This window comes from Amphiprion ocellaris, chromosome 12, assembly GCF_022539595.1.
Source record: "Amphiprion ocellaris isolate individual 3 ecotype Okinawa chromosome 12, ASM2253959v1, whole genome shotgun sequence".
Classification (NCBI taxonomy): domain Eukaryota; kingdom Metazoa; phylum Chordata; class Actinopteri; family Pomacentridae; genus Amphiprion; species Amphiprion ocellaris.
The window spans coordinates 7,158,150-7,169,738 of record NC_072777.1 but is presented as its reverse complement, the minus strand read 5'-3'; the positions used below and the strand labels follow the sequence as shown (position 1 = coordinate 7,169,738).

The 11,589-nt window shown below is 40.2% G+C and overlaps 1 protein-coding gene across 9 annotated transcripts; it reads left to right on the top strand.

Annotated features, from left to right (window-relative positions):
* The first annotated feature begins 1,001 nt into the window (after nt 1–1,001).
* syncrip (synaptotagmin binding, cytoplasmic RNA interacting protein) lies at nt 1,002–10,945 on the top strand. Of its 9 annotated transcripts, none has more exons than XR_008603551.1 (12): nt 1,002–1,161; nt 1,831–1,990; nt 3,534–3,652; nt 3,808–4,029; nt 4,572–4,748; nt 5,060–5,195; nt 5,319–5,524; nt 5,748–5,897; nt 6,038–6,159; nt 6,267–6,648; nt 8,367–8,457; nt 8,595–10,945. XR_008603551.1 is itself a non-coding variant. In XM_055016041.1 (11 exons), the coding sequence occupies exons 1-11, from the start codon at nt 1,159–1,161 to the stop codon at nt 8,403–8,405; spliced, it is 1,716 nt and encodes a 571-aa protein (XP_054872016.1). In that variant the 5' UTR covers nt 1,002–1,158; the 3' UTR covers nt 8,406–10,945. The 9 variants fall into 9 exon arrangements, 5 of the variants coding, with proteins under 5 accessions (XP_054872016.1, XP_054872015.1, XP_035808238.1 ...); XR_008603550.1 differs by having other exon boundaries at nt 8,364–8,457; XR_008603549.1 differs by having other exon boundaries at nt 6,267–6,805.
* The last annotated feature ends 644 nt before the right edge of the window (nt 10,946–11,589 follow it).

Here is an 11,589-nt window from a genome sequence, read left to right as displayed (position 1 = left end):
GCTCCTACAATTAAAGTAAAATTCAATATTAAAGATGTTCTAAGAAACAATTCAAGAATTGACTGCTATTAAATCACATTTTATTATCTTAGACAAATTAAATTGACCAAGAGGATATGAAACTTGTATACAAAAATATTGTAAATATGAGATGTATTCTGTGTGTGCAGCAGCGGAGGCTGAATTTTCAGGATTGCATTTGTAGGACTCTTGTTTTCTGCAACTGCGCCACCAAAAGAATAGAAATAAAATACTACCTCCTGTCCAAGCACTGATAATTTTAAAGGTTTATTCCATCCAAATAGTATCCTTGAACAAATGAGTAATGGTTATAAATGCTTATTCTACCCAAAGCACCACTTTCTGTCTATGTTGGCCTACTTATAGTTTTAAAGGTTTGTTCCACTCAAACATGGTACTTTATGTCCAAGTGCTTATTGTTTTAAAGTTTTATTCCAACTAAATATTAGGCTACTTTCTAATAAATGAGTTAAAGTTCTGAAGGTTGTACTCTCCAAAAATATTACTTTTTGAATACCTATAGTCGTAAAGGTGTACCCCACCCAAACAGTAGTTTATGATGCACATGTTACGGTTCTAAAAAACAATTTCAGCCATCATATTACTTTCTGTTCAAGTATTTGTAGTTTTAGGGGTTTACTACGCCCAAATAGATTTGCTGATGAGCAATTTATGGCTTTAAAGGTTTCTTATGTGGAAAACTGTCTTTGGCAAAAGGCTAGCTTGGAGTAACCATGTGGTTGCCACATTATCTTGCCCCAAAAAATAGTGAACAAAAAAAACAAGGCTTCTACAACTGCGGTCCTGAAAATGCAGCCTCCTTTGCAGTCTGTTGAACATGACACGTTTAGATCCACATTCTCACCAGTTGGTGGCGTTGACACACCAATGCGTTGTTTGCTAACCGCCATTAAACCTCACACAGCAAGAAGAAGAAAACAGAGCAGCCCGTGCCGAGCAGGTGAAGAGACCCCGTGCATGTCGGGGAAAAGCAGAGCTCGCGACGTTACGTAGACGCCATTTTGTTTCACCGGGAGTAAAGAAACCAACCTGGAAAGCACCGGCGTGGATATTTTCCCTCATTTAGAGCACTTTCATCACGGCGGATCAGCATCGTGCACCCAAGTTTAGTCTCGCATGGTATGTACGCACCGTGGTACCGGGAAAATGAATGTTTTGTTGTTGAGTTCGTGCTCTCATGTTGGATGCGATGCACACCGGCCACTGTTAGCACCATAGCAGCTCGTTTACACGGCTAGCCGGCATTTTGAAAACGGGCCCGCTTTGATTGACGGCCGGTTAATTTGAAGTGATATGTGGCTAATGTGAGCCAAATTTAGAGGGAGTCCAACTACTGTAAATGTGTTTATGTGTAACAGCTATTTTGCTAATGTTAGCCTCGTTCACTTTGCACCTCCATGCGCGTGGCGAAGAGTACGGCCTGTGATCTGCACGAGCCAGCGCTGCTAGCTAACATTAGCTTACAGAGGCGTGGTGGAAATGCATGGAAACCTGCTGTCTCAAACCCGAGATTATTTATTTATTGTTTTGTGTAGTGGCAGGATAGCGCGACCCACGTTTTTCAGCAAGTATCAGGCGGTAAAGTTGGCCAACCGCGCCATCCAGGTGCTCTTTCAGTTTCGCAATTGCGTGCAGCGACCACAGCAGCCACTCAGACAGCGTTACAGTTTGTAAACCGTGTCCAGTCTTGAACGATGGCGCCAAACCGCACACTTAATCTGTTGTCCCAGTTTATCCAGCAACTGCAGTCGTGCCTTTCGTAATTCTGCTCTAATCTCAACTGCACAGATGTCTGGAGACATGGCCACAGATCATGTAAACGGGAATGGTACGGAAGAACCAATGGACACTACAGCTGCGGTGACCCACTCAGAACATTTCCAGGCTTTACTGGAAGCTGGTTTACCTCAGAAAGTTGCTGAGAAGCTCGATGAACTTTATGTAGCAGGTAAGCAAAAGTTTCATCTCAGGTAGTGTTCTGCCATTGCCTGCTGCCTTTAACACTTTAGACTTCATCTCAGAGTGTAGAAATTCATGGCTTGTAATCTTGTTTCATCTCTCAGATATACCTGTGGCATTGCTAGGGTCTCAGCTCTCAGTTTTGTTGATATTGCCGTTTTTGCAAGCCTAATTCCATAACAGAGTTAACAAATTATATGGAAAGGCTTTATGACTTCTGTACAAAATGCACTATTTCTATGTTTTATAGACCTGATATACATTACTCCTATTTGCCACAGAAGTAGCATTGTTGTCCAAAAACTATTGAAAGCACATGATTGAGTCTCAGCTATAGTTCATTTGGACCTAACCAGCATGTACTGTTGTGGTGCTGGAAATAATCAACACACGAGCTATTTGAAATTATGACAAAATACCAGTTTTAAGAATAACAGTACACATGTGTGATGAGTTACGATCTACATCTTTTGGAGATATCAGTGTGTTTGGCTATTGCTCATTCTAGAGGGGCCAGACAGTGCTGCAACATGGAGTACCACAATAGTTATGTTGTTTACATGACTTTGGTAGACAACAAGAGAAATATCAAGTATCAGCACACCTATTTTTATTATCAATTGAAACAGTGATGTCCTGAAAATGCAATGCCACACACTCTTCAGTTCCTCTGTGGTATAATCAACAAATAACTGAAAATTTAATTAATCATATTAGCAGCAGACATGACAGAGAGCATTTAAAAAGGAATTTCTCTACCTCTTGAGTTTCTGTGTGTCTTTTCTGTCACAGATTCTGCCACGAGTTAGCCAGCAATAAAACTACAATTTAGATGAATCCACAAGAGCCAGATTTCCTTTTCAAGAGCATTTAGAATGTATCCTGTCGTCTTTGCATGTCGCTGTCTAAAGGTACCTTCTTGTGACATCGGTTACTTAAATCAGATCTTAGACTGAGCACTGTCACATTGTAGAGAAACTGGATTGAATGGATACAAGAATGTGTGTAGCTGTAAATGCTTTAAGGAAGGTAGGTAGAAGCCAGTAGGCAGAAACAATAGAGCAGCTGTGTGGCGACAGCAGTAGAACTCTGCTCAGAGGGAGAGCAGAATGAGCTACAAAGATGTTATCCAGTGCATTCTTACAATGACTGTTAATTTAAATGATAGGGGTAAATAGAAAATAGCATGCTTGGTTAAATTTTTTTTTTAAAGGTGTTTGGAATATTTTTAAAGTTTCTTTCCTTTTTTTTAATTTTGAATGTATCAGTTGGATGAATTGATTAGTTGTGTTTCTCTTGAAGCCTTTGATTGCATTGACATTTCTTTGACTGTAAAGCAACAATGTGTATAGGAGTGAAACCTGGATAGAATTGTGCGTTTGTACTTTCTGCTGTCATTTTATTTTGTTCCTTCCCACACAGATCAATCATTATTAAGTGTCTGTTGCACAACTACTCCATTGCTGCATGAGTCACACACCCTCTATACACCACACCAATGATATAAATTTATATTTTGTTGTGTTTTTCAGGACTGGTAGCACATAGTGACCTAGATGAAAGGGCAATTGAAGCTTTGAAAGAATTTAATGAGGAGGGAGCTCTGCAAGTGCTGGTCCAGTTCAAAGAGAGTGATCTGTCACACGTGCAAGTAAGTTCACTAATGTGAAAAAGGCTTCTTTGAAAGTCTTTTTGGGCAACTTGTATACTATCACTTTGCAAATACACATTTTTTTATTTGTGAAGTTTTGCCCCCATAACAGCATGTATATATATCCGTGTTACAAATGTTTCTTTTTCTTCCAGAACAAAAGTGCCTTTCTCTGTGGGGTAATGAAGACTTACAGACAGAGAGAGAAACAAGGGACTAAAGTGTCAGATTCCACTAAAGGACCAGATGAGGCTAAAATCAAAGAACTCCTGGATAGAACCAACTACACACTTGACGTAACAACAGGCCAGCGAAAGTATGGCGGGCCACCACCTGAGTCTGTGTACTCAGGTGCCCAACCTACTGTTGGAACAGAGGTATGCTTTCTGTTGTATTAATCTGTCAGTCAGGGAAGAAAATAGAAGTAGTATGTTCTTTAACAGGTAGAATTACGTATTTGAATTGGTTTTATTTTCTGTTACTGCTTTCAGAGAAAACATTAATATTAGATGTAAGGACTTAAGCCAAGCTTTTTTTTTTTGTTTTAGTCCTTTCACACTCCTTTTCAGAGTTGTGCAAATATTTTACAGATCACTTTAAATGTTGAGGTCACTTTGACTGGCCTTCTAAACAGCGATAGTTGTATCTGCGCAAGCTGGTATAAATAATTTTTTTTTTTCTGAGTGGTTTATTACTTTACATACCTCATGTCTTTACAATTTGTGTGTAAAGAAAGATCAGTTCTAGTTAATAAATTCTGCCAGATTTTCTGGAAGCAAATTTATTGAATTGGAAAGCATGAAAATTGAATAAAAGCAATCATTGTGGATTTTGTTGTCATAAAATGACTCACTGTCTCAAGTTTCGCAGAGTCTTTACATGGGACATGCATCTCTAAATATTCTTCCTTTTTTCCTAGATATTTGTTGGGAAGATTCCCCGTGACTTGTTTGAAGATGAGCTGGTTCCTCTCTTTGAGAAGGCTGGGCCTATCTGGGACCTCAGGCTAATGATGGACCCACTGAGTGGTCTGAACAGGGGCTACGCCTTCGTCACGTTCTGCACTAAAGAAGCGGCACAGGAGGCGGTGAAGCTGGTAAGTTTGTTAGCAATGCAACATTTAGCAGAACAGTCTTCTCTTCAGAGGAACTGTAGGTAGAACAGAAATTAGATGGATATAGTCGTTTAGTTTAGCAGCCAGGTGACTTCTTGATTCAAAACAAATGATGGAATTGACAGTCAAAAAATTACCACTATATAGATCAAAATTCCCCTCCTTGCTTTGTTGGCAGGAAATCATTTCTGCTGTAAAAATATGAGTTTGGAGTTGGAGGCAGTTCAACTAACTTTTGTTGTCGGTTGTCATCACTGACAGTTATTTATTTTTTTTGTCTTATTGTTTCACAGTGTAATAATCATGAGATTCGCCCTGGCAAGCACATTGGGGTGTGTATATCTGTTGCCAACAACAGGTTATTTGTTGGCTCCATTCCCAAGAGTAAAACAAAGGAGCAGATTGTTGAAGAATTTTCTAAAGTTACAGGTAAAATGCTCATTGGAGTGTCTATTTAAGTAAAGTAACCAGAACAGCACATTCTGTTCTAAAGCATTTGAATTTTATTACTTAACATGAGACAATTCTTTTTTTTTTTCTGTATTCATCCAGAGGGCCTCAGTGATGTCATACTGTACCATCAACCTGATGACAAGAAGAAGAACCGAGGTTTCTGCTTCTTGGAGTATGAAGACCACAAAACAGCTGCTCAGGCACGCCGCCGGCTAATGAGTGGCAAGGTCAAGGTTTGGGGCAACGTGGTGACAGTGGAGTGGGCTGATCCCATCGAAGACCCTGACCCAGAAGTCATGGCCAAGGTGAGCTTCAGTGATAGAAGAACACAAAGCGCACCAAAAGAAGAAACTGCGTGGTCTTGGAATGTGTGGGATGAGATAATGTGATGAACATAAATATGGATAGTTATCCCTAACACTGGTATTTCTTAGTCGTCATCCTGAAGATTAAGTTCTTTTGGCTATGTTGAGCTTGTAGGAAGAGGGACTAATGTGAAATCTGATCTTTTCTCTGTCTATGTTGCAGGTCAAGGTTTTATTTGTGAGAAATCTTGCTAATGGTGTTACAGAAGAAATCCTGGAAAAGTCCTTCAGTCAGTTTGGAAATTTGGAGCGAGTTAAGAAGCTGAAAGACTATGCCTTCATTCATTTTGAGGAGAGGGATGGTGCAGTGAAGGTAACGATTACTCTGTTTCTGTGATGCAGAAATTTTGTGACTTTTCAGTTTTCAGCTGAATGAGCAAAATCGTTTTCTATCTTTTGTTGAAGATAGTAACAGAAATATTAAGAGTTGTGGTCACACACTGGTTTTCTCAGGCATTGGAAGAAATGAATGGAAAGGAGCTGGAGGGAGAGCCCATTGAGATTGTTTTCGCTAAGCCACCAGATCAGAAAAGGAAGGAGCGAAAGGCCCAGAGACAAGCTGCCAAAACACAAATGTAAGAAATGTCTCATTAGGTGTATTAAGTGATTGCATTGCTTGTTTGAATTGTACTCTTGATTTTGTTGCCTCTGTTCTTACTCCATGCCTTCGTTCTCTCATCAGGTATGATGACTATTACTACTACCCTCCCCCTCCCCACATGCCTCCTCCTGTCAGAGGCCGGGGTAGAGGTGGCAACCGGGGCGGCTACGCTTACCCCCCTGACTACTACGGTTATGAGGACTACTATGACTACTACGGCTATGACTATCACAACTACCGCGGTGGCTACGATGACCCGTATTACGGGTATGACGACTTCCAGGCCCCAGGCCGAGGGCGGGGCGGTAACAGGGGCGCCCGGGGCGGAGCCTCACCGGCCAGAGGACGTGGCGGCGCTGGGGCACCCAGAGGCAGGGCCAACTTCTCCCAGCGTGGTGGGCCCGGACCAGGCCGCGGCGGGCGGGGCGCAAGAGGAGGCGTGCAGCCAAGAGGGCGAGGAGGGGTACGTGGTGCGCGGGGTGGCCGCGGTGGAAATGTAGGAGGAAAGCGCAAAGCTGATGGGTACAACCAGCCAGATTCCAAGCGTCGCCAGACCAATAATCAGAACTGGGGCTCTCAACCCATTGCTCAGCAACCACTCCAAGGTGGTGATCATTCTGGTAACTATTCCGGTTACAAATCTGACAACCAGGAATTTTATCAGGATTCTTTTGGGCAACAGTGGAAGTAAACCAGTAGGGCTTTGATAACAAAATACGTGTTTATGGTTTTTGTTTTTGTCTTTTTATTTAGAGACTTGATCTGATTGGCCCTCAATCCCATACGGTTGCCTGCATTTTTTCCTCAAAATTGGTGACATCTGGCAAGATAACTTTTTGTACATATTTTAATAATCCGCTTGGACTCAAACCGTAGTCACACTCCCACCTGTTTCTGGCGAACTGGTTTTCTTTTTCCTTTTGTTTGTTTTTTTTAAGATGGTCGTAAAAAGATTTTCCGTAACAAAGTTTGAAAAAATTTTTAGATGCAATTATGTGCTCGAGCTGTCTATTTGGCTATAGCTTTATGTATGTTTTTAGAAATTCTGGTTTCCATGTTTTAAGTAGCTAACAGCAACAAAGCATATGTCTCCTAAACATGTATTTAAAACAAATGAAAATACAATTTGTATTGTCACAAAGTAATGCGTGTCTTGTTATTGAAAAGAAAAAAGAGGACCATCGTAGTCCTATTTTTTGGCTTTACATTTTGGCTTGTATTCTTTGCTGTTTGTCTGCTTTAATAAACATACACGCACACGTGTACAAAACTTCAAATTGTGTTGCAAATTCATGTTTCGGCAAATTCTCTCTTCAAATTGCCTTCAAATTTAAGGCTCCTTGTGGAAGAAAATGGACTAAAGGTTTGCCAATGTTGGCCACATGCTACAGTGTCACCTTGCATGCCATCAAATTCCAAATCACCTACTTCTATAGTCGGCATCTCTCAAGTGCTCTGTATGTGTAGTGACATACTTCATCCTTATGAGTTCCTCACATGTCCAAAAACATAAATGTTTCACAAATTGGTGTCCTAAATTCACTGTCAATGCAGCATCAAGAGTAAGCCCCACCCCCTACAAGTCTGTCGTACAAGTCCCTTTTGTCACTAGTGGCGGGAGGGAATAAAGGCACAATTTGATTTATTTCAAAGTGAAGCTTTTCCTTGTCCCAGAAGGATCTACCTAGCTGTTGAAGGCCTGGATACTAATCTTGCATGTTTATCTGGAGGTTTGATATTGTGCTGTTGTGGGAGATAACTGCCATGCATGTCTCGCTTGTAGGTTTTTTTGTTGTGTTTTTGGTTCAATTTGCTTTTATTGATTATAATGGCTGCTCTTATCCCTCACTCCTCCCTGTCTCCCTTCTCTGCCCGTCTAAGCGTGTCCACGTTTCACCTGCCGCACCTCAGTTTTAAGTTTTCTGATCCGAGCCAGCTGATTCTCTGCTTGTCGTCCTCTTTTAAGGCATTGACATGTGCATGTTGCGTCAGAGGGCGTGCAAGTCTGAGAATGCTTTGTCTTCTAATGTATGCAAACTCATGTGTTACACAGTTCTCCCTGTACAGCTAGTACCGAGCGTGAGTGTGTGAGCGCGAGGGAGAACAGTATATGTGTGTGTAGATGTAATACGATCCTGTTTTCCATTCTCTAATTGCTTCCTTTTGTTACCTGACTAGCAGGGAAAAGGGGTCGAGGCCGGTCCTGATGTGTCGCTATGAAGACTGACCAGTGTTTGGCGTTACACACTGCAGGCTGCCAGTGGATGGAATGGTAAGGTCAACTGACTCAGTGGTCCAATGGTAGTCCAGCCTTTTTTTTTTAAGGAGCAGATCTCCTCAAACTGACACGTTTGAAGATAATCACAAGAGCAAAACTTGTTTTTATTTATTTATTTTTTTTTTGTAAAGAGTTTAGAAGCCCCAGCCCTTCAACCCCCCCAGATCTGCCATTTGAGACCTACTGAGTAGGAGTTCATGACGGACATCCCTCTGGATAAGGCTTTGCACTTTTTTTTTTTTTTTTTTTTTTTTTTTTTTTTCAAGTTTGGAGTGGTTTAGCAGAACTTGATGTTTTAGTTTCTTTGAGTTCTTAAACTGCATCTTTTATTATGGACGAGACATGATAATCTACGATTATCTGAGGTAGTGTTGAGGTGTGATCACCCGCCGTTGAAGGTCGGGCATTCCAGGAATATGGTTTGTTAACTACCTCAGTTTCGTGGACTGGCCTGCTCTGTCCCATTTTGTACTTGAGGAAACTGAGGCAGGGTTCAACCCCCCACCCACCCACCCCAAAACAACCCACCCTCACCCCTTCCCTCCCCATCCCTCCACCTCGGAGGTATGCACAGGCAGCAGCAACAGAGCACTTAAAGAATTATAGTTCTCATTTGAGAATTGACGTAGGCTGCAACTACTTAAGGCATGTTAGCTGGTCGTCTGAAACGAGCCTGAACAAGCCTCGCTGTCTATGAATGAACTGAGCAATGATGTAGTTGACGGACAGCAATTGTTTTATAACTTTATTTTTTGGGAAAATCTTAAATGCCTGGAAACCACAGTCATCATTTGTCTTCCACGATGGGACAACTGTCTTAATTTTAGGTTTTTTTTGTACACATCAGTGTAAGGATGTCTCAGGCCTTCTGCTCCGTACAAACCTGTTTGTGCACAGCATGAAAGGACCACTGACATACCGTGACGCTGCCTTTGTTTAGGGTTTCTAAGCAGGTCTGGAAGAAAATTAATTTACTCTAAGTCCTGAAAAGATTAAGAATCCAACTAAAGATGGCGTCACAAAGCATGATTATACATTTCACGTTGTATGTCACTGTAGACTGATTATCATGCCATATATGTGGTTGTGACAAATTTACCTGTAGAGTAAGCTGATGTTAATGTTCTTTCATTGTCGGTGTGCAAATCAACATGTTGAAACTGTAAAGGAGCAAATCCATCTCTTAGCATTGAAATTTTAGAGGGAAAACAAGACTTAAGTGATGTACTTAGCATTTTTGCCATGTTTTATTTTAATGGGGGTGTAAAAATTTTACCTCTGAACTACAAAGTTGGCTGAAAATTAATATAAATCAACAAAAGGAAATCAAGAGGCTAGCTCTACTTATTATCAAACATGAAATATCAGGTCAACTCAAACCGTGTGACAATTTTTCTGTGTTTTAATTGCATTTAACCCATTAAAAAAATAAGAAAAAAAGTCATAATTGAATTGGTAAGTCTGGCAATATTCTGCATTTTTATCTGCAAACCCCATGAAAAGACTAAAAACAACAATGCATCTCTGAACACTTAGACTCCTCCTCCCTCTGTAGCCCTCAGGATCCAAGCACATTGCATAAAACTATTTTCAAACACTTCAGTTTGTTGTGTCATTTCCTAAAAAATTACACATTTTTCTAAAATGACTTGACACAGTGTTTTTTTTTTTTTTCAATCAAGCAGAAGCAACTAGTGCTTTTGTTGGGGACTATTTTCAGTGGCAGATTAATCCATGTGGTGCTATAGTGGGATTAAGTAAAAACATTCTGCAGTGTGTGTTTTCAAGCACATGAAGGAGCACGTCAGAGTATTTAGTAGCATGTTCAGCGTTGGTTTGAGTCCAAACATGGGATTTGATAACAAAAAAAATATAGAATATAACCAGACTTTTTGGGCTTTGGTGTTACCTCAGTGTTGCTCAATCTACATGAGCAGGAAAAAGCATGCAACCATGAGATTTTTAATATTCAAAGTACAAGTTCATTACCGATTTCCGATGGGTTTGAAAGGCATTCTGGGAAATGTAGGAAACAACAGTAAAGCAGGTCACCAAGTCACCACTGTTAAAATCCATTGTACATCACAGACTGTTTAATAGCGGTGATGTTGGATTTCTCCTTGCAGCTCGTTTAAAAACATGACATTTAAACTCCATTAGTGCGTTGTAGTCTTTCTGCCTTTTTGTGACATTTGCCATGAAACACGGTGTCTTGAATCTTGACTCATGTTTAGCATTCTTCCAGTTCAGAGAGGATTGTGCAGCTTATTCTTCCTCTTTCTACCTGGTTTGTGAAAAAGAGCCAGATTAGTTTTTTTTCATACTAGCTTTGACTCTGTTGGATCTCCAATTTTAAGGGTCAAGAATGTTTTTTTTTTTTTTTTTTGCTAACAAGTGTGTTTGCAGTCTTGCAAATAAAATGTTTTATACTGTACAGTGAGGTGAGTTAAACCTATTTTTCTAATAAAGTTATTGACTTTGACCTTCGTTGTGTTTTTGATTGCCATCTGCAGCGTCACTTCTTGTATGTTTGCATATACCTGTTACATTTCATAACATGTAGTGGTTATCCACTTTATCAACAGGTTTTGATGCGATGGGGGTCAGTGCCTCTCACCTGACACCCTCAGAACTGCCTGATTTTTTTGGTTTTTTTGTGCAATAACTACTATATTTAATGGAAGCTTGCAATGGTTTACCTTTATAATATAAGCATTTTGTCTGTTAGAAAATAGTTGACACCTAAGGAATCATGGCTACAAGATTAGCTTGATGTCAAAATATAAATAACAATAAGATGTTTTGTTTGCTATAACTTGTTCTGACCATCCACCTATCCAACATGGTGATAAGTTTATCCGAAATGCCCTTTTTAAAGATGTTGCAGATATTTAATTGTTGCTATTTTTCTGTCATAACTATGATATACAGTATGCCATTACAATGTTGATCAAGGTCAGTTATAGAAAAAAAGGGCTGAACTAAGACAGTTTTAGCTTTTATCACCTGGAGTGGAGGTTAAGTTGAGTTGCTGTTCTTAGCTGAACTCAAATGTAATTTGAAGCCCTGAAAATTTTATGTTTCTAGCTCTAGTAGTTAAGGTGTTTTGAACCACTCCTATATACC

Coding starts and splice junctions, on each gene's coding strand:
- syncrip (XM_023279208.3), top strand. Junction 1,991..3,533: donor CGATGAACTTTATGTAGCAG/GTAAGCAAAAGT, acceptor TGTGTTTTTCAG/GACTGGTAGCACATAGTGAC. Junction 5,196..5,318: donor AGAATTTTCTAAAGTTACAG/GTAAAATGCTCA, acceptor GTATTCATCCAG/AGGGCCTCAGTGATGTCATA.